Here is a 21,516-nt window from a genome sequence, read left to right on the forward strand (position 1 = left end):
GGAGGCGGGGCGGCGGCGGCGGCGCGGCCAATCGCAGCGCGGTGCGTCGCCGCCGGGGCGCGTCCCGGGCGCGGCGCAGCGGCAGCATGGAGGGCCGGGTGCCCTACGATGACTTCCCGGTGGTTTTCCTGCCGCCCTACGAGAGCCCGCCCGCCTGGGTCCCGCCGCACGAGGTCAGCCCGGCACGGGGGGAGCGGGGGGACGGCCCGGGGGCGGCGGCGGCGGCCGCGGGGCTCCGGCGGGCGGGGGAGCGCGGCCCGGCCCCGGCTGAGCCGCCGCGCCTCCCCCGCAGCGCGTCTATCACCCCGACTACAACAACGAGCTCACGCAGTTCCTGCCCCGCACCATCGTCCTCAAGAAGCCGCCCGGGGCGCAGGTGAGGCGGGCGCGCCGTGTCGCGTTCCCGGACGCGTTTCCCGGTTCCTAAAGGCGCTGGGATTGCGATATTCCCGACTGGCAGCGCCCTGGCGCAGGTGGCAGATTCCAGGGAGGTGGGTAGGGGAAGGAGTTGCTCCCTGTTATAAATGAGAAACAAAAGTCTCGATATTCAGCAAAATTTAGATTGCTTTATTTTATATAGACAGAGCAAGCAGCGCTGGGGAGGCAGAGGGGTCACAGCCCACTCCAAGCTCCACCGAACTTTGGTTTGCAGCTCCTTTTTTATAGCATGGTTTCCTTGTAGTCATCAATAATTGCTATTGTTTTGCTGTCATAATTCTGCCAGGTGAGCAGTGGTGGTCCATGGGATCGCTGGACAATGTGAGTCTCTGGACAATTTGTCAAGTCCCATGGATAACTATCAGGTCTTGGTAGATAAGAAATGGCAGAAGTCAGGCAGTCTGGTCTCAGGGATAGGCTGCAATTGATCACACAAAGGCAGGAAATCTGATTTTGCAGGATCTGTTGGGCTGTGTGAAAGCCTTGTTTGGCAAGCTGCCAGTAGATACAACTTATTTAGAAACATAATATTCATAACAGGGGGATTTAAAACAAAATTATTTAATCATATATTTTCCTTTCTTTAGTGTCATGCTTCATTTCAGACCTAAGTATTCTGGTTTAGACAAACCCCAATACTTCTATGATTAACCCGAATATTTTATCAATTATCACATTCCTGCTGTGGTATCCTGGGATGTGGAGGTGCTGGGAACGGGGTCCCTCAGCTATTCCCAGTGGCAGGAACTAGCAGAAAGGTGCTGGTGCTGCTGCCTGGCCAAGCACTGCAGCCACACCTCGGATCCATCCTGGAGGCAGAGCAGGGAGGAGGGTCTGGGGAATTGGACAGGGAGAATTCCCTGGGCCAAGGGAAGGATCCTGGTGACTGCATTTCCCTGCTGGTTTTTCCCACAGCTGGGCTTCAACATCCGTGGAGGAAAAGCCTCACAGCTGGGAATCTTCATCTCCAAGGTGTGTCCGTGCTTGTGGGTGTGCAGGGAGGCTCGGGGCTGGGATTTGCCACAGTGCCCTCAGAACATCCTGCAGCACTCCCTGATCTCTTCCCAGCCCCTGGAATTGCTCCCTGGGGCCGTGTGGGAGGGGAGCTGTGGCAGATCCAGCACTGCCATCCCTGCTCTCCTTTCCCAGGTGATTCCTGACTCGGATGCTCACAGGGCTGGGCTGCAGGAGGGGGACCAGGTGCTCTCAGTGAACGATGTGGATTTCCAGGACATTGAGCACAGCAAGGTGAGCTCTGGGATGGGGAATCCACCTCCTTCCAGCCTCTCAGCCCAGCACAGAACCCTTGGAATGCCCTTTCCTTGTTTTCCAGGCTGTGGAGATCCTGAAGACGGCACGGGAGATCACCATGCGTGTCCGCTACTTCCCCTACAGTGAGTGCCCAGTCCTGGAATGCTCCTTGGGAAGCAAACTTCCATAAATCCCTGCCCATTCCACCCCAGTTTGCAGCCCAAGGTCACTGACTGCTGATTTGGCACCACATCAGGGTATTGAGGCCTGGCTTCATCTGCCCACATAGGAAAACTTAGGAGAGCAAGAAAACATAGCAGAGCAAGAAGGTGGGATGGTTGGAAAAGTTATTTACAGCTCATAAATTATGCTAATTATCCTTGAATAACATACAAGTGCCAATGTCCCTCACTAAGGATGTTTGAATTGTGAGTGAAGGGCTGGGTTAATTCCCAGTTTCTACTTCTGCACCAAGATTTAAGAAATGAAACGGGGAGAAGTCAAGCCAAACCAGAATTTTTCATAAAATGGAAAATGGCCGTTAAGAAGAAAAAAGAAGAGTAGGGGAAGAGGGGGTTTCAAACAAATAATTTCAAACCAATAATTTTGTTCTAAGTGCCCTAAAATCACTTTGAAAGGACTTGTGAGGTGCACTTTTAAAGCCAGAGGGTCTCAAACACTGCCTCCAGTTGGGAATGTGTGTTTTCCTGAACATTTTGGGTAATTCCCCCTGGCTCTCACCCTCTCCTTGTCCCTCTCTCCCAGATTACCAGCGGCAGAAGGAACGGACAGTTCACTAACAGGGAGCTCCATCCTGCCAAAACCTCTCCACTCCTCTTTCCCAAAGTCTGAGATGACTCCTCACGTTTCAGCTTTCACTGGAGGCACCACTGTCCTGCACAGGATCAGCTCTTTCCCACGTGGAGAGGTGCCAAGGGGCTCATTTGGCTGGAAGATGGATGAGGATTGAGGCTGTGCTCCTGGGAATGGGTGTTGGGAAAAGCTGGTGGGAAGTGGGTCCTGGGGGGCAGCTGCTCCAGCAGCATCAAGATTTTAGCAAGACTTCAATTAAGTGATTTCTGGGCTGGTTCTGGATCCCTTGATCCTGGTTGTTGAGCATTCCTGAGCAGAGCACAGGCATTGTCCTCCAAGGAATTCACCTGTTGCACTCTCTTGTGCCATGGAATTCTTTCCTTCTCCTGTGTCCCACCTCTGCATTGCTGGGTTTGCTGGGAATTCCAGCAGTAAAATCCAGCCCCAGTCCATGCACAGCTCTGGCTGTTTGTGCCTCTTTGCTGATAAAACCTCCACAGTACAGGGCTGGAATGTTTGGAAATGTTAATTACCAAGGAAATGTTAATTATCAGCAAATCCAGGGGCAAATGCCCAGTGGGATCACATTGTAATGGCATCAGGACAACCCTGGCTCTGGCTTCTGTTTCTTGTGGTGTTTTCCACTTTTTCTGTAAAAGCAATCAATAAATCAAGTACAGCAGCCTAAATTCAGCTTTTTGAATTCCCACTCAGGAAGTCTGTGTGGAGGTTGGGATGTACCCACCATGAGCACCATTCCAAGGAAATGCTGGGACAAGGCTCAGCTCCCAGGAGAAAATTTGGGGTCTGCAGCCGTGTCAGGGGCTCTTTCCACTGGCTCTGCTGGAAATCAGCCCCTGATTAACCTGGAGTGTGTTCCAGAACTGCCAGGAGGGCAGGATTTTGGCTGTGGTCTCACCAGCACAACTCCAGGAGCAGGGCAGGACACTGAGCCAGGCTGGCAGTGAGGAAAAGACTGGAAAAGAGGTTTTCACTCAGAATTTAAAATGAGCTTTTTCACCAAGGTAAGTAACATCTTGGAACCCCTGGAAGGGGATGAAGACCTCTTGTACCACCTCTCTGGTCTCACACTGGTTTCCCAGAATCTCCATGTTCCATAGGAAGAGGAGCTCTCTCCACAGGGAGCTGCAGATCCAATTTCAGAGTTGATTTTGTCCCTCCTGCTTCAGAGCATTCCCTGGCAGGAGTTCCTGCAAGGTCTGCCCTGCTCCAGGCAGTTCCTCCCAGGAATGACTCAGGTGTTTTCCTGCTCACCTGGCTGACAGGAAAAAGTGGATTCTTTCCCAAGGCACATTCATGTCTTGGATATGTTAATTAGCAAAGCATTAAGGCCAGCAGAATCCATTACATCCTCCAGAACTCAGATTCCTGGTGGGAACACAACAGCTGGATTTTTTTAGTGACTGACAAAACTGAGCTGAAAGGCACAAATTTATAAAATCATGGAATGGTTTGGAGGGGACCTTAAAGATGATCCAGTGCCACCCCCTGCCATGGGCAGGGACACCTCCCACTATCCCAGGTTGCTCCAAGCCCTGTCCAGCCTGGCCTTGGACACTGCCAGGGATGGAGGGAGCAGTGCCAGGGGCTCAGTGCTGGCAGAGGTCCTGCAGGTCTTTCTGGAGCAGCAGGATCAGTCCCAGGTGTGTTGCAGGGCAGGGCTCACCTGAGGGTGAGGAGCTCCTTGCTCCATTCAGTCATGTTTGGATCCACAGAATCCTGTTGTTATCCCAAAACAGGAATCCTTCCCAAGCTTTGGTAGCCTCCCCCTGGGCTGAGATAACTAACCCAGCCCTAACCCTCAAGGAGGCAATTCCACCACAAGTCATTTCTCCTTCCAACACCTGGGCATCACTTCGGCTCATTGGCTGCTCAATTTCTTGGATAAAATCTCTTTTTTGTTTTTTTTTTTTTGCTGACTAGGCTTGAAAGTAACAAAGATGAAAGGTCAAAGAAGAGACTTCCTGAGAAAATTGTTACATATTCCATATTTCACAACAATGTCAGCAAAGTCCTTTCTCATCCTCCCCTTTCCTTCCTCCTCCTCTATCCCTGCTTCTGCTCCATCCTTCCTCTCTCTGTCCTTCCTTCTCCATTCTTCCTCCTTTTATCCCTCCTCCTCTTCCTCCTTCAAGCCTCCTGCTCCGTCCTTCCTCCTCCCTTCCTCATCTTCCTTTCTCCTCCATCCCTTCTCAGGACAGCAGTGTCACACCTCAGAGCAAACCCCCCCAGCCCAGTGGCAGCAGGAGAGCTCAGTGTTGGTGAAATAACTTTATTTATTTCGTGATACACTGTGGCTGTGTCACACAGTCCTTACTCAGAGTTACAGTCACACTTACTCGCTACAGCTACAAGACAGCAGGGCCGGACACACGGCAGGAACACATCCAGAAAAACAGTGGGAAGGGAACTATTGGATTCCACTAATTACCCCCCACCCCTTAATTGGGGTCTCCCCCCTCCCGCCCCGGTCCGTGACTCCAACAACACGAAGGGACAGCAGAGCTGCCAGTGAGGAGGGACAGCAACACCTGTTCTACAGACACGGACACTGACACCAGCAATTCCCACAATGGGCTATGTACAGGGAATGGGAGCAGCTTCCCGAGGGCAGGGAAAAGGGGGACTCACATCCCAGCTTCCTCCTGCAGCCAGCTGGCCCCGAGGGAAGGGACTCTGGGCAGCTCAGTGCTGTCCCTTCCCCTCCTCAGGTGTCAGGGGTGAGGGACACCCTGCCAGGGGAGGGAGGGAGTGTCACTGTCCTACCACAGCATCCTCCGTGTCACACAGGCCAGGTGGGGAAAGGACAGTGCAATTCTCCTCTCTGCCAACTGACAAACCAACCAAAACCCCAGGGCATCTCTGAAAAGCTCTATGAATTAATTCAAAACCAGGGGCTGGGGCAAAGGAGGCAGTGCCCAACCTCCATGGTTGGGGAGTGACACCCAAATTCCTTTCAGCAACATCCAGTCCTCCAATCCTCCACCCCCTGGGACAGGAATTCCCTGCCACTGCTCCCCTCAGCTTTGGCAAAGGTAAAAACTCCCCCAGGAGTGAAATGGCTGCTGGTCCCACCCCAGAGCTCTGCTCCACGGGCAGAGACAATGGGAATGGGAGTGGAATATTGCCCTTCCCTCTGCTGTGGCTCTCCTGCTCTTGTGACAAGGAACAGGAGAATGGAGATCAGGGAAGGAGCCTGAGGAGCATCCATGACTCCCAGGGCAGGTATTGCCCCTGCAGTGATGGATTCCAGGTCACTGTTTTCTTCCAGAATCCCTGAGGATCTCTCCCCACCCAGCCTCAGGCTGCAAAGCCTCTGCTCCCTCCTCCTCCCCACATCTGCAGCCAACACTCACCAACATCCTCTGGATGGGAAGAGATTCCAGTGGAATGGAGCAGGCTCTGGGATGTCCCTGCCACACAAATGGAAGCTACAAGGCCAAAGCTCTCAGAGTTTGAGGCTTTCCAGGGCCCTGTGTGACTCCAGGGGCAAAACTGGGAGGTTGTGAGCAAGAGTTAGCCAGGATCATCCACGGGAAGGAGAAACCAGGGAGCTCATGGGGTGTGTGCCCTGCGGGAAGCAAAGCCTGGAACAGGGAACCTGCAGAGTCCAAAAAGGCAAGTCCAAGTGACTGGTTGAAATTTAAGGAGCAGCCTTTTACCAGAGGAAGTGGGGATGCAGGACAGGGGGCTGGAGAAGGCAGGGGGAGGATGCAAGGCAGGAGGGAAGGTGGAAAACCCACCCTCCAAAGCTTCATTTTTGTCTTCCCTAACTCGGCAGCTTTTCCATGGCATTCACAAGATACATCTGAGCAGGGAGGCTCCAGGTGGGAACAGGGGGAGAAAGGGAGGAAGAGAGAGAGAGAAAGAGAGAGGGAGTGTGAAGGGCACCATGGTGCCAAAGTGCAACAACATAAAAAAATAAAACTCAAAAGACAGGACACTCATTCTGCACTCAGGGCTCAAACCATGCAGTGAGAGGGGCGGCCGGGGCTGCTCCCCACCAGTACACAGGGATTCTCTCTTGAGGAATGGTTTCCAGCCCCAGAGGGGTGGCAATGAGCAGGATGTTCTCCAGGGGTGCTGCTGGCAGGGGCTGTTAGCAGGAGCACCCACTCTCCGTGACTGGCTGCTCAGGGGGCTTCTCTAGTTTGATGTCAATCACTGCAGGGACAGTCAAGGAATCACCCAGAACAGGTCTGCAGGGTTGGCTGGTGTCTCTCCATGGCCTGCCTGCACAGGGGAACTGCACAGCCAGGGACATGCTGAGACCTTGCAGAGGATGGACAAAAAGAGTAACAAACTCTGGTGGTTTAAAGCTCTGGAAATTCCAGCCTCAGTTTGAATGAAGAAGCAAAACCTGTGCTGGACTTTAGTTGTGAACATTTATATCTGGCCCACAAATGGGGTCACACAATCCCAGGATGGCTTGGGCTGGAGGGGACATTAAAGATCACCCAGTGCCACCCCCTGCCATGGGCAGGGACACCTTCCAGTATCCCAGGTTGCTCCAACCTGGCCTTGGACACTCCCAGGGATCCAGGGGCAGCCACAGCTTTTCTGGGCACCCTGTGCCAGGACCCCCACACCCTCACAGGGCAGAATTCCTTCCCAATATCCCACCTCACCCTGCCCTCTGGCAGTGGGAAGTCATTCCCTCTTGTCCTGTCACACCAAGCCACTGTAAATACTCCCTTTCCATTTTTCTTTTTGGCTTCTTCAGGTCCTGAAGGCCTGAATTAGGTCACCTCAAAGCTTCTCTTCTCCAGCTTGAACAATCCCAATTCTTCCAGCCTTTCCTCATGGCAGAGCTGCTCTATCCCTCTGCTCACACTCCAACAGCCACACCCCTGCAAAACCCCAGTAAGGCTGTCCCCAAAATGTGCCAAAGGAAGTCAGTAAGCCCAACTCAACACCAGAAAATTGCCCAATTCCATGGGAAAACAAGGATACTGTCTTCTTTGCTCTTCTCTGGTGTGCTGTCCATCCCAGGTAAGGCAGCAGCCACACGGCGGAAAAGCTGGAAAGCAGCAAGAGAGAAGCTCAAGGCTTGTCAGAAAAAAAGTTCTTGTTAAAAACATTGGTTTACAGCAGGACTCTGATTTGCATAAATTTGTTAAGTGGGTACTTTAGCAGCAGAGCAGTGAGCAAAAATGCAATGAGAATTTTATGTAGGAAATTTAACAGGTTTTTAAGAACTTGTATTAAAATACTTATTCAATGCCTACAAAAAAAGAGTTTTATTTTACCTGTTCCTGCTTGAAGAGAACATGGAATTAATTTGTAGTATTATTCCAGGGATTCATAGAACTCCCTCTTGCACTCACTAAACATCACTCACCATGTCCAGCCTCTGCTTGTGCACATTTGGGAATTTCTGATCACTCAGAAATATTGCTGAATATTCCTCTGTGAAATAACTGAGCTTTTACAGCCCAGCCCTTCAGGTCAGTCCTGCTGTCAAACAACCACTCCTCAGCAGAACTGCTGCTTCCAGGGAGCTGCAGTTACTCTGGGAAGGATGTGCTGGAGCTGGGAAGGGCTGTGAAAACCCCAGAAAATGGGTTTGCATCATTCCTCAGTTTGGAGCTCTCCCTGCTGCCCTCACACAGCACAGACACTGAACTGCTGAAATGCTGCATCAATCACCAGAGCAATCCCTGCTGCTGCTGCTGTCCCTCCCAGCAGCTCCTCAGCCATCCCTCCAAAGGATGTTCCTTGCAAAACCAAGGTCCCAGTGAGGTGCTGGAGTTTGCAGCCTTCAAATCCCAGCTCTCCCCATGAATATGAGCAAAGAAGGCAACACGAGTCAAAATCAACCATTAAAGGGAGTTCAATTCAAAACAGCCACAAAAACTGAACCCAAAGCCTCCTAATCCCACTGTGAGGTTGTACCATGCTGCTGGTGTGCAGAAAACTCCTGAGGATGTTTCTCAATTTCCTCCAGAGCTTATTCCAAGCTCTGTCATATCCAGAACAATCCCTGAACCAGTGGAGAGGGGAATCACAAGTAAGAGGCAAAGGGCACAAGTAGAAATATGAGAAATTCTACTTAAAACAAAAATGTAAAGGTTATTTTGCTGCTTGGTTGATCAAACACTCCACCTGGACAGTCCCTATCCTTTGAGATATTCCAAACTCAGCTGGAGTCAGCTCTGGGCAGCCTGCTCTGAGCAGGAGGGTTGGAAGGGATGATTTCCAGAGATCCCCTCCAACCTCAATTCCTCTAAAATATTTCAAGATTCTCTGTCTGGCAGACAGAAGGAGGAACTTCTACTCCAGTGCATCAGCAGAAACACTTCTTCCCACTGATGTCAGCAGTGATTTCAGCAAACAGTGCATTGACTGTGAACCAAACCAAACCAAATTCCAGCTGACTGGCTGCACAAAACAATGACTTTTTCCCCCCCCCTCCCATTCCTCAGCACATCCTGGAGGGAGTTCTCCTTTATTTCCAGGTTCAGATTTGACAGGGTGCCATTGACTCAATAGGAAAGAAGCTACATAAACCAAGCAACATCTCAGGGGCTGGCATTAAACACGAGGAAATTCCTGCAGGATCCCAAAGCCACCCTGGAGAGCCCCAGAGCAGGGAGGGAGGCTCAGATTCCTGCCTGACAACACCAAGCTGCATGTACCTGTTTCACATTGTAGCCAGTCTTTGCACTGGTCTCAATGAACATCACATTCAGCTCTTTGGCTCTCTGTTCCCCTTCCTCTGTGGTGATTTGCCTGCACAAAGGTGGAAAAGAGACACAAGGGACAGAAGGGAGAGTTAGAGATGGCTGGGAGTGAGTTGCTGCTCCTAATTCAAGAGGGCACAGCTCACCTCAAGGCTGTCAGTCAGATTGGAGTGAAACCACCCCAGGGAAGCTCCCAGGGAACACCTGGATTTGTGGCAGATGGTGAAGCTTGTGCAGAACATCTGAGCCTCATCCACAGCATTCCAAGGAAGGAAAACTCCCCACACTCAGACAGGCAGTTTCCCAAATCTCACAGAGGGAATGTTGTGAGGTGACACAAAGACTCCAGAAAGGCTCCACAGTGCAGCAGCTTGGGGACAAGAATCTGGAATTGCCCCTCTGAGCACCACCCTGTGTCACATTAAGTCCTGCTTTAGCACTGCTTTCAGCACACAGCACATTCAGCTCTTGGGCTTTTCCCTCTACAGAAACCTGTTCCAGTAATGAGAACAAATCACAGAGCAGAAAAACCAAAGCAAAGCAAGAGTCCAAAATTGAGAGAAAGAAAACTGCAGGGAGAAAAAAAAAAAAAAAAAAAAAAAAAAAAAAAACCCAGCCACCAATTGAAGCAACACTGAGTGGAATGAAAAACTTACCAGGTTGCACTGAACAGGAACAGGGCTATTTTTAGTGCAGCTTTCTGGCCTCAGAACTTGCCTCATCCCTGGTTTTTATCAGAGGATGAATGGTTTCCCTGCATTCTGCCTCAAAAAATATTACCTTTGTGACACCAAAGGTGGCTTTGTCCTGCCTTACAGGCCCAGAATTTCAGCCTCACACAAATCCAACTTCATTTGAAAAGAAAGGCAAGGCAGCTCCTGCTACTGACACCTGGATATTCCCTTCCCCACCATTCCTAATCCCAGCCCACACCAGGACTGCTGCCACATTCTGCAGCCAAAATAAGAATTTCCAGTGCTGCATGAACTTCAGCTGCAGCTGCTTCAAACAATTTTCTGGTATTTTTAATTCTTCCAGCAGTGCTGGGTCAGCTGTTGTGCACCATCAGGAAATACTCCAAGGCTGAAATGACCCCACTGGGCTTTCTAGTTTCACAGGAAACTGGATTTTGAGAGGAATTAGAAATGCCAGGGAGCTGCAGTTATTCCCAGGAGGGCATGGGAGAGGCTCAGTGGTCAAAATCCAGAGCTGGCTCAGTGACAACATCTTGGATTTTGCTTTTGTGAATGATTTCAGGGACAGACCATGAGCTCATCACACATGGAATTTTTAAGCAAAATTAAATGTACATGTTTTTATTGTATTCCTAAAGCTCTGAGCACCAAGTTATAGGAATATTTCCAAAGTCCAAAGCATGGGACAGCTCAAAATGCTTCCCAGTGAAGTGGCAAAAGTGGAATTTTCCCTGCTTTTCCTGCTGGGCATGAAAATTAAAACTGCAGGGCAAACAACCAGGGATGTTGGGACACAAAACCATCAGAATCACAGGAGAAAATCTACATCACAACACATCCTGAAGACTGCAGGAGTGAGTAAAGCAGGGGTAAGAATTTAAAATGTGGGAATGTCCCACAATGGAACACTCAGAACACTCTGCCCATCATCCCAAGAAACAGAGTGAACAGTGATATTCAAATAAAAGCCCAGATTCTGCTGACAAAACATTAATTTAATCTGCATATTGTCGTCCTTTGATCAGAAGAATCTTGTTAACAGCTAAAGGACAAGGATTTGATATTTTAAGGCTTTATTTGCTGTGAGATCTAGGTGGTTCCCAGTTCCACCTTCCTGAGGTGATTTTCTGTGCATCAGATCAAAATCCCCTGGTGGTTTCAAGGCCTCACACAACCCCTGACACCCAAATCCCACATTTCTGAGAAGTGTGAGGATGTTTCAATTGGAAGAGTTGGAACTGTCTGGTTCACTTTGCCAACTGCTTCTGGCACCACCCATTAAAATAAAAACCTTCCTTTATCTACACTGCACCTGATACCTTCCTAAAGAACAAAAATCTCTGAAAATATTCAACAGAATTATTGTTAAATCAATAATCCAGAGAAGGATTTGAAACAGGAACACAAAGTAAAGCCTGTGCTCTTCTAAGAACCCATTAAATTTCTTATTTTGGTTGATGTGCTGTAGAATTAAAGAGTTTTAAAGCAAAATTATTTATGGCACCTCCCAAAACATTAAGTCTGTGTCATTTTAGGAGTGTAAATTTTTGGGTCTCTCTTTGGCAGAAGTTTGGGGTTTGCTGATCTGGTTTTCTTTCACACATCCAGAAGCTTAGTGTGTGTTATGTATAACATGAAATTTATACTCAGAAAAATTCATACTTTTGGATCAATCCTACAAAAGTTTGTGCTGCATCTTAACAAGGAGAAACTGCCATGAACTTCCAGCTGCACATGCAGAGAGAGTGAGGGAAATCAGTGGAGAACAGTGGAAATCAGCTGATTTCCTTGCTTTTACAGGCAGCTTTTAGCCTTTACCTCAGTGTGAAAAGGAAAATCAGACCAAATACCCTATTGAGAAACTGGTGCAGAGCCACTTCAGCAATTTTTTAGGTGAGTTTGTTTTAAACTATTTGTTGGACAGCAAAGGCAATAACTTTTGCTGAAACCAGAAATGAGAATTTCCTGACAAATAAAGGATGTTGTGTTTAAAACCAAGCCTTGTTTTAAGGCCAGACTGGCCTTGGTGGCTCTGGGCAGGGCAGCAGGGCTCAGGTCCCCCCTCACCTCTTGTCTGCCAGGTCAGTTTTGTTCCCCACCAACATGATGATGACATCACTGCCTCGCTCTGTCCTGACGTCATCGATCCACTTGGAGGTTTGCTGGAAAGAATTCAAGTCTGCAGGGAAGAATGAAACAGCAAAGCTGAGCATAAAATCCCTTTATGACAGAGAAAATGCTTCACTTGGACTCAGGTGCTTCTCCAAACCTCCCCAACCCTCATCAGTGATTTCCCACCCTGAGAGGAAAACAAGGAAGAGGGAAAATATTTCTGATTTGAATGATGTTTTTTGCAGAACTTGTGGTTGTAACTTCTCAGTTCTGCTTGTATGGGGTGTTTCCAACAAGGACACAGCAGAGCACCACTCCCCTGTGCTGGGATGGGTAGGGATTTGAAAAGAAAGTCTCACAGATATGTATGTGTAACAGAAAGATCTCTGAATGTAGAATCTGAAGAAGGAATAGAAATGAAAGCAAGTTTTGATATAGAAGAAAAGAACTGCTGAGCCAGTTTTACTGGATAACTAGATGGCAAAGGCTATGTTAGCATGTGAGTTGGAAGGGGTTTTTATAACTCAGAGCAAAGGACAAATCTACCTCAAACAAAAGACATTTTTACCAAGCAAAAAGATTTTCACAGGCAAACAAGAAAGCCAATGCTGCAAGTAGAAAAAAAAAAAAAATCTCAGAATTTTCCACAGCAAGAAAACTAAAAAACAACTTCTAGCTTAAACTGTAACATACTGGAAAATAGTAACATGAATATGATGATGTTAGTTGTGACAGGTTCTAGGTAAAAGCATTGACTGGTTGTTATGTATATTGTAACCAGTGGCTACAATGAGCTGACAGGGCTGGGCTCCTGCTGCACCATGTGGATACAATGAGGAGGGTTCTGAGGAGCAGTGGGGGTCCCCCACCCCAGGTGAGCCCCACACTCACTGGTGATGTCGTAGACCACCACGGCGATGGTGGAGTCGCGGATGTAGCTGGGGATGAGGCTGCGGAAGCGCTCCTGCCCCGCCGTGTCCCAGAGCTGCAGCCGCACCTGCGCCCGCCCAGGCAGAGAGAGAGAGCAGGAGAATCCTTCAGGGAAAAGAGTCCACAGCCACCTCCACTGCCTGTGCAGCAGCTCAGCTGACCTCCCCATCTGGCCCCAAATCCAAGTGCAGCAGAGCTGTTTCCTGGATATTTGTAAAGTGCTGTGATTCCCTCCTTTGCTTGCTCCCAAACATCTCTAGGATTTGGCTCCCCCCTCATTACTGGGACAGCACTGATCTACAGGATTATGGATGGGATCTCCACAGGATTGGAGCATCTCTGGTCCAAGCTTTAGGGGCAATTCCCACAGAACAGACACCACATCCGTGGGATGGCAGTGGGGATTTTCACGTGCTGTTGAAGCCATGGTAACTTCAATTCCAGCAGAAATGAAAGCAAATGTTACACACTGCAGGGCTCAGGTGGTGCAGAGGACATTGGGTTCTCCTTTCCAGAGCAGCACAGGAGTCACAAAAATGCTGGGCCAGGTAGAGTTTGACCCCAAACACAAACTGTTATTATTATATATGATACATTATTATGTATGACAGCTCCAAGGTCTGAGACCTGCCTGGCTCAACCAGCACTGCTCAAAAACTCCATAAACACCCCAAATAAAAGCTTTCCACACTGGGATGCCTCCTTTTCCTTCACCCCCACAGTGCCTGAAAACAGGATTGCTCCTCATTCCCAACACTTTTATGGAGGCACCCACTGGTTCCCAGTTTACAGCCACAAATAATCCCAGCAGAGAGGCAGAGCACTGGTTAATGAGGCAGCTCATCAAGGAAAAAGCAGCTTCCTCAGGACCAATCATTGCTTGTGTAGAAGAGAAAGATAAACTGATAAAGCACAGGCCTGCACCAGATTCAAAACAACATCTTATCTGCATCAGGGAATGTCGAGTTGATGCCCTGGGGCTAAAGGAGGATTAGGGCTTAGAGTTAAAGCAATTTGCTCTGGCTTCATTTTGAAGGCAGACTTGATTACAAGAGCAGAAGTCAAGGCCCTTCTCTACCCCAGGAAACTCAAGGTGACAAACTGGGAGCACCTGGACAGTGTCACAGCAGAGCTGGAAAATCAGACTGATCCCAAGAACTCCTGGACTTCCCAAGTTTCCACACCCTCCCTGGACAGGGCTGTTACACTGGAATATTCACCAGGAACATCACCCAGGTGGGCACTGAACCATCCCAAACCTTCAGACTCACAGGCAAAAGGCAACTGGAGGAAGCACCACAGAGTAATTTGTTTAATTAGTTAAATTTATTAAATTAGTTTATTTAGTTTAAATTAATTATAGAATTAATTTAATTTAAATATTAATATTATATGCAGGGTAATGCTCTTTGAGGAAAGGTCTCCAGTGAGCAGGTACCACACAGACACCTGTGAAGTGACCCAGGTTTGCTGCATTTCTGCAAGTCCAGGTTTGTGTACACCCATTTTGGAAGGGAAAATACAAATAATCACAGTGGGGCAGGAGGAATGAGCCCAACCTCCCTTAGGAACAACCTTCAGGAGGGGCCTGAGCTGAGTCTGGACTCCCCTCATGGATCTCTCCACCTGCATTTGAGATGCCCAGCACATCAGCAGTAACTAAACAATTTCACTGTGCCCCCACAAGTACCTGAGCAAGTCCCTTCTGCAACACAAAAAATACTTTAAACCTCTCAGTCACTAAGAACAGTGACAAAAATGAAATTATCTTCAAAGATCAGCCTGTTACTAAAGAATGATGATATCAGCTGTCACTTAATTTCTTCTGACATGGCTGGGAGCTGTAAAGAACAGCCTGGACTGGCAAAATTTTTCCAGCTGCCTGGATAAACAGCATCCTGTACCTGTACAGTGGGAAAAATGATGCCAAGCTGTGCATCCTGCCCTGCTGGCACAGCCAGGAGAGTCCCCAGCACAGGGCACCACCTGCTCATCTCTGTGCTCCCCAAACAGACAGTCTGACATCATTTACACCAAACAGCAATTCCTCCAGAATCCTCTCCAGCTTCAGGACTGGGAGAAAATTATTTGCCCTAAATAGTGAGGATAAATCACAGTCTATTAATTGTTAAGCACTTCAGCCTAGCAGAGTAAAACAAATTTACTCTAAACCAGTTGGTAACAGAATAAAGCTGGGCCAGAGCTTTTCCACCTGTGCTGTTTTCTTTACTGAAATTTTTATAAATCCTGATACTGTAGATTTACAAAAGCTCCACCAGATCAAGGGGAATCAGTAACCAGGAGTTACAATGAAATAATTCTCTTCATAACTTCCTGCCTTGTATTAAAACTTTGGCGTCAAGAGTTACAGAGAATTTCCCTCTAAGCTTGTTTGTTCTTCAGAAATTGTGGTTGTTGCATCTCTCCTCTTTCAAAAGCTCTCTTGTGAGTTCCCAGGTCTCTTTTCCAACAAAATGGGAATCTTGAATCCTCCTAAGTCACTCCACAGTTTCTATTTAAAAGGGTCTTGTCTTGTTTTACCTACTCTGACAACATTCCTTTGCTTTGGTATCTGAAGCTGTTACTTGTATAACCTCTCTCCTCACCCAGGAATGAAAAGAAAAATAATTTTGAAGTCAAAAAATAAAACAGAAATAAAAAAAGAAATCAGAAAAACAGCAAAACAGCAAAGCTTTCCAAGGCTACCAACAACCAGCACAGCCACAGCAATTCCCAATCCCTGCCAGCACCCACAGGTGGCTGATGGGTTATTTTAGCTCATTTTGGGTACCACCACCACTTCCAGAGTAAAGATAATGTGTTAAAAGCAAGGTCCCTGCAGACCCTGGGCTGGATACCTACTTGTGATGTCAAAGACAATGAGAGGCACAGCAGAGTCACGGGTGGAGCTGGGAATGAGGAACCTCTCCTGGCCGGCTGTGTCCCACAGCTGCAGCCTGATCTGGGAAATGGGAAAGTGGAGGGCAAGGGGAAAGGGAACAGCAGGAAAATGGAGAACAAAACCAAAACTCAAGTGAAATCAAAATAAATAAATAAAAATAAGTTGCAAAGCAAAACTAAGGCAACAAAAGGAAAGTTGGAATGGAACAGAAATGTGAAAAGAGGCAGCGACACTTCCCGAGGTCTGGGAACATCCCCCCCTCCACACACCCAGGAATATCTCACACATGCCAACACCAGAAACTGGGGGGAGCCCTAAATCCCTCCTCACAGCTCCAGCTGACAAGGGAAATGCAGAGCCAGGCCTCAGGGATCCTGCCAGAACAGCCACACAGGCAGCTGGCCAGATGTGGGACTCCTAAGGATCACCTCAGCCTGCTCTGGATGATCCCACTGGAAAACCAGAGGTGGTGGAAGCCTCAACAGCAAGCACCCTGCAGGCTGGCTTCTCCTGCACTGCAATCCAACAAGGCTGGGAAGATATGGACACACAGAGAGGAACAGCACTCAGTCTGTCAGGCAAGAAGGGAACTGGCACATGGATGTGGCTCCAGCTCACTTAATGCCACACATCCCAGTGCTGGGAATGTCACACAGCTGCCCTTCCTGGGAGATGGTTTTAAAGAACCAAATTTCACGTGTGTTTCATGGAATGCCAGAATGGTTTGGGTTGGAAGGGATCTTAGAGCTCATCTCATTCCACCCCTGCCATGGGCAGGGACACCTTCCACTATCCCAGCTTGCTCCAAGCCCTGTCCAGCCCAGCCCTGGACACTTGCAGGGATGAGGATCCCTTCTGCTGGCTAGTCCAGGCCATGTTTAGAGCTGAGTGATGGAGCACAGCTCCAATTTCAGGATACATTATTTGCTGTAAGGCCATATCAAATCCACCAAAGCACACATCCCAGCTGGAGGCTCAGCATTCCTCATTTCCAGCCCAGAAATCAAAGCCTATTGTAAAATCCAGCATCAACCACATCTGAGGAACTATTCCAGTGTCTGAATTTTCCCAGCCTGTGTGCTTGTATTTGTCCCTCCTCTTATCTACACTCCACACCTCTTTTATTTGAACAGGCTTTTTGGGCTCTGTGGACACTTACATAATCAGGAAAGCTCACAACATTCCAACACTGGGAGGAAAATGGGATTTTCTGGATAACAAGGCAGCAGGTGAATGACATCCTGTCTAACACAAGCATGAGAAACCCACAGCACTAGAACAGCACACAGGCAGACACAGGTGTCAAGCAGCATTCCCGGGATCTTTGCCTTAAACAAAGGTTAAGGAAGGGCTTCTCTAAGAGGGAATTGTTGGTAAAATGGCAGAGAAACTCTCAGCTCAGCACATGCACTGTGAAGAGACTTCTTTAGAAGTACCAGCCCCAAAGCTCCACACAAAATTGTTACCTGCTCCCCACAGCTCTGTCACACCCCTCACATAGCAGTAAAATGGGAAAAAGGCAAACACTGGCAAAACATGACCAAGCCCACAAATGCTGAGAGGAAATCCAGGAGAAGGGAGTGAGAGGTCTCTGTGCAAACAGGAATCCCATGCAGGTTAAATCCCAAATTGCTTTATTGCAGTAGGTTAGGGCTGTGTTACCACAGGAGCTTCCCAGGAGGAGGAACCAGGTTTAATCATGAAGGACTCTAAGACTTGCAACACCAACTCCTTGGCTTTTTATTGACTTCAGGAGCTGCACTGGATGAGCCACGTGGGTCCTTCCCAGCTCAGAATATTCTGTGGTACCTGAGGTCTGCTCAGCCCTTTTCATCCTGACAATCCCAGAGGCAGAGCTGCAAATTCTGGGAGCAAACTGCACCTGAAGCAGGTCCACACAACAGGCACCACATTCCCTGGGATGTGACCATTATCCAGCTCCAATTTTCCATGGAAGATTTTGATTTCCTGATAGAGGCACCAGATGTACCAGTGATGGGATTCAAGCAAGGCTGGTTCTCTGGAGGCTGCTGAGGGAATTCCAGCAGCTGCTGGGGGAAGAGCCCCCCCATCCATCCCACCCCTGGCCCACTCACCGTGCGGTCCTCCAGGTACATTGTTTTGGACAGGAAATCAATTCCAATGGTTGCCTGCAAAGAGCAGAAGCATTAGGAGCTGTGACTTGCCTTCCAGCATCCCCTTTCTGAGAAATGCTCACAAACTTGTTATGAAGCTGGTGAAATGATCTGCCTTCAACTGAGGTGATAAAAACAGAGCAATCTGGGGATCTGCACCAGCTGCATTTCACAGTATTCTTCCAACACTTCTCAGCTCCACAAGAACCTCTGAGCCTGGATTTTAACCCCAGACATTCCTGTATCTCCACACAGATTGTATCTGAGCTGGCAGCTCCTTCTGGCCTGCCCCAATTCAGTCTGATAAGAATTATCTTGTTAGAAATATCCAAAAGGTACAACAAACGAGATCTATTAATATGGGCAGCTGAAAGCTAAAAAGCCATTTTTATCCAGGCCTTTCTACTTCAGAATGTTCTTCCTTTCCAGTGACATTCAGCAGGATCATTTCCCAGGCAGGTCTGCATCCATTCCCATTGCTACAGCAATTCCAGCAGAAAGGCATTTAAAATAATGCACTGAGTTAGGTGCACTCCCAGGCACTTCAATCAAGGAGCTGCCCCAGCCCATCAGAACCCCAGGAATGTGGAGAGAGCTCCTGATGTAACAGATTTGAGTGTTTTAGGCAAATTATCCCCACTCTTAACACACACAGCTGAATGTGTACCACTGAATAACTGGAAAAGAGCAAACTGTTCAGTTTCAGGAGAGAGAATTTATTTTTGGGAGGTCTATTTTCCAATCAGGCCATGGTTTATAACAACTACAATAAGGAATAAATAAATCTATGAGAGGGAAAGGAAAGAAAAGGAAAGGGAAAGGGAAAGTAAACAGTTCCAGTGAGTGACTTGTTCTCAACTTCAAATCACCCCAATCTAAACCAGTAACTCTTCCAGGCTGAATTAAAAGATAAAGCCCTAATCTCATCTGCTTTACAGATATTTGATATTTCCAAGAAATACTTCTGAGTGCCTTTGATGCAATTAATTCTTCCCTAAACCTTCAGGCCTCTTACACATCTTCTGCTTTTCATCTGCAGCTTCTTCATCCCCACCCCCCTCTTTGCCTGCCAAGACTTCCCTGGCTTTTCCTATCTTTAGTCCTTTAGTCAAAAAATAGTAATAAAAAAATTGAGAGACAAAATATACCAAGCTGACTTCTGGCAGATCCATCTACACACTCCAGACTCAACTATTCTGACAGAAATGGAAGCTCTAAAGATAACAGAGAGCAAGAATGTCACAAGATGTTGGTATTTCATTCATTCTCCATTTCCTGAGGTTCTCATATCCATCACCAGAAATCCTGACCATCATCTTCCTAGAAATCAATGTCCTCCCCATTTTCCTCAAGGCTCCTCACAGGATCTATCCCACATCCAAAGGGGATCTAAACCTTGCTGCTCCTCTGGATTCCTGACATCATGCTTTGATTTAATCCTGAATTTTCATCTTCATTTCAGGACACACTTTAACCTCTTATCTGATCTTGAACTAACATCTTATGGAGAAATGAGCTCCCAGGCATCAATTGGAACAGCAGGGAACAGATTTATTCATATAAACATATTTTAAAAGCAAATAAATACTATCACATACCTGGTAAGTATTGTCAAAACTGTCATACATAAACCTGGTGATCAGGGAGGTCTTCCCAACTACAAGAGAAGAGAAAAATTACTTTCAAGCAGCAGTGGAAAAAAAAAAAAAATAGCACTGCTTTGGGAGTGGCACTGATCTGAGAGCAACTGTCAATCTGAGGCCATTCCAGCTACACCTCCCTGGGAAATAGCCAGCTGGAAATTTCAGTCCCAAAATGACAGAGGCAGATCAATCTCTGCAGGTCCAAACTCAATCATGGAGATAACCTGGCCCTCAAATCAGGTGTGTTGATAACAAAGAACTGGTTGTTTGCTTTGGACAAGCAATAAATCTGCTTTGTTACCCTGTTCTGCTCCTTATGTAATCCCCATGTCTGGGACATAAACATCAAAACAAAGCAGGTGATATCCCAGATGCTGTTCTGCTGCCTCTGGCTGTGTGGAAAAGCAACATTCCACACTCCCATCCTTCTTTGTAACAAGATTTCAGATACAAAGAAACAGATACAGAGAAAACTCTGGTGGTTTGTTTCAAAACTTAAAATGTACATTCTCAAATATTTCATCCAAGAAAAATTCAAAGGATGTGAATAGAAGAGGAAAAAAGAATAAGCTGCCTAAAAAGATTGTGAAATTATAAACATTGGAGAGGGTTAAAAACAGATTAGACAAATTTATCAGCAGCAATGCAAATCCTTCATGGGAAAGGATGAAAAATTAGAAAACTTCTGGAAATCCCTCCAAGACCTCCAGTTCCAGGCTCGAGGAGAAGGTGAGGAGTAAAAACCCCACGATGGTTTGGGGTGGAAGGGACCTTAAAGCTCATCCAGGAGCAGGAATGTGCAGGGATGTCCCCACCCGTGTCACGGGCAGGGACACCTTCCATAGCCCAGGTGGCTCCTTGGACACTCCCAGCGAGGAAACACCACGATCCCACGGCAAACACACAGCTCATCCATCCATTCCCAGGGAAGGGGCACAAAGGGGAGGCAAAGCAAAACCCCCGCGGGCAGAGGGGCAGCGCTGCGCTGGGGCCGCTCCCGCACGGGCTGCGGGCGCACTGCGGGCACGGCAGGCGGAACGGGGACACGGGAGGGGACGGGAACGGGGCATGGGGACACGGGAGGGGACGGGGACGGGGAATGGGGACACGGGAGGGGACGGGAACGGGGCCCGGGGACACGGGAGGGGACGGGAACGGAGCCTGGGGCAATGGGAAGGGATGGGGACGGGGCATGGGGGAATGGGAAGGGATGGGAACGGAGCCCCGGGGCGATGGAAAAGGCTGCGAACGGAGCCCCGGCCCAAAAGAAGGGCTGGGAACCGAGCCCCGGGCCATTGGAAAGGCTGGGAACCGAGCCCCGGGCCATAGGAAAGGCTGCGAACCGAGCCCCGGGCCATTGGAAAGGCTGGGAACCGAGCCCCGGGCCATAGGAAAGGCTGCGAACCGAGCCCCGGGCCATAGGAAAGGCTGCGAACCGAGCCCCGGGCCCCGGGCCCCGCCCGCGGAGGCCTCAGGCCCGGCCGCCCCTCCCAGGCCCCGCCAGCCCCGGCCGCGTCCCCCACCCGAGCACTGCGCGGCCCCCGCCCCGCCCGCCCCTCCCGGTTCCGCCCGGGCCCTGCCCGGCCCGGCCCGGCCCGGCCCGGCTCTCACCGCTCTGCTCGCCCAGGAAGACGAGCTTGAACTTCCTGAGCGGGTTCCCGAAGTCGCCGCCGCTGCCGGGCGCGGACATGGCGGCGCGGGGGGGCCGAGCGGGAGCCGTGATGGGGACAAGGAGACAGCGCCGAGCGGCCCGGTACCACCGCCCCGCTACCACCGCCCCGCGCGTCACCTCCGCCGCGTCACCGCCGGCCCGCCCCGCCGGAGGCGCGCCGCCGCCACCGGAGGAGGGGACGCCGCCATGGCAACGGCGAGGGCGGGGGCCGTGCTGCCGGG

The 21,516-nt window shown here is 49.1% G+C and overlaps 2 protein-coding genes across 3 annotated transcripts; one reads left to right on the forward strand and one right to left on the reverse strand.

Annotated features, from left to right (window-relative positions):
• Window positions 1–32: 32 nt before the first annotated feature.
• Window positions 33–3,187, forward strand: PDZD11 (PDZ domain containing 11). Its single transcript, XM_079319058.1, has 6 exons — window positions 33–173; window positions 293–376; window positions 1,354–1,410; window positions 1,588–1,686; window positions 1,772–1,832; window positions 2,455–3,187. Exons 1-6 carry the CDS (start codon window positions 87–89, stop codon window positions 2,487–2,489), a joined length of 423 nt encoding a protein of 140 aa, XP_079175184.1. The 5' UTR covers window positions 33–86; the 3' UTR covers window positions 2,490–3,187.
• Window positions 3,188–4,779: 1,592 nt separating this feature from the next.
• RAB41 (RAB41, member RAS oncogene family) lies at window positions 4,780–21,440 on the reverse strand. Of its 2 annotated transcripts, XM_079319265.1 has the most exons (9): window positions 21,235–21,436; window positions 19,579–19,637; window positions 17,942–17,995; window positions 15,806–15,905; window positions 12,905–13,010; window positions 11,969–12,080; window positions 9,162–9,255; window positions 7,477–7,543; window positions 4,780–6,687 (listed from the first exon to the last, which is right to left on the reverse strand). In XM_079319265.1, exons 2-9 carry the CDS (start codon window positions 19,602–19,604, stop codon window positions 6,623–6,625), a joined length of 624 nt encoding a protein of 207 aa, XP_079175391.1. In that variant the 5' UTR covers window positions 19,605–19,637; window positions 21,235–21,436; the 3' UTR covers window positions 4,780–6,622. The 2 variants fall into 2 exon arrangements, with proteins under 2 accessions (XP_079175391.1, XP_079175390.1); XM_079319264.1 differs by lacking the exon at window positions 15,806–15,905 and having other exon boundaries at window positions 21,235–21,440.
• Between the last annotated feature and the right edge of the window lie 76 nt (window positions 21,441–21,516).

The sequence above is a fragment of the Erithacus rubecula genome (genome assembly GCF_903797595.1).
Source record: "Erithacus rubecula genome assembly, chromosome: 15".
Taxonomy (NCBI): Eukaryota; Metazoa; Chordata; class Aves; order Passeriformes; family Muscicapidae; genus Erithacus; species Erithacus rubecula.

Coding starts and splice junctions, on each gene's coding strand:
- RAB41 (XM_079319264.1), bottom strand. CDS start 21,313: ATGTCCGCGCCCGGCAGCGGCGGCGACTTCGGGAACCCGCTCAGGAAG. Junction 13,011..17,941: donor TGTACCTGGAGGACCGCACG/GTGAGTGGGCCA, acceptor GGGCGGGCGCAG/GTGCGGCTGCAGCTCTGGGA. Junction 6,688..7,476: donor AGAGAAGAGCAAAGAAGACA/GTATCCTTGTTT, acceptor CTGTCCCTGCAG/TGATTGACATCAAACTAGAG.
- PDZD11 (XM_079319058.1), top strand. CDS start 87: ATGGAGGGCCGGGTGCCCTACGATGACTTCCCGGTGGTTTTCCTGCCG. Junction 377..1,353: donor AGAAGCCGCCCGGGGCGCAG/GTGAGGCGGGCG, acceptor TTTTTCCCACAG/CTGGGCTTCAACATCCGTGG. Junction 1,687..1,771: donor AGGACATTGAGCACAGCAAG/GTGAGCTCTGGG, acceptor CTTGTTTTCCAG/GCTGTGGAGATCCTGAAGAC.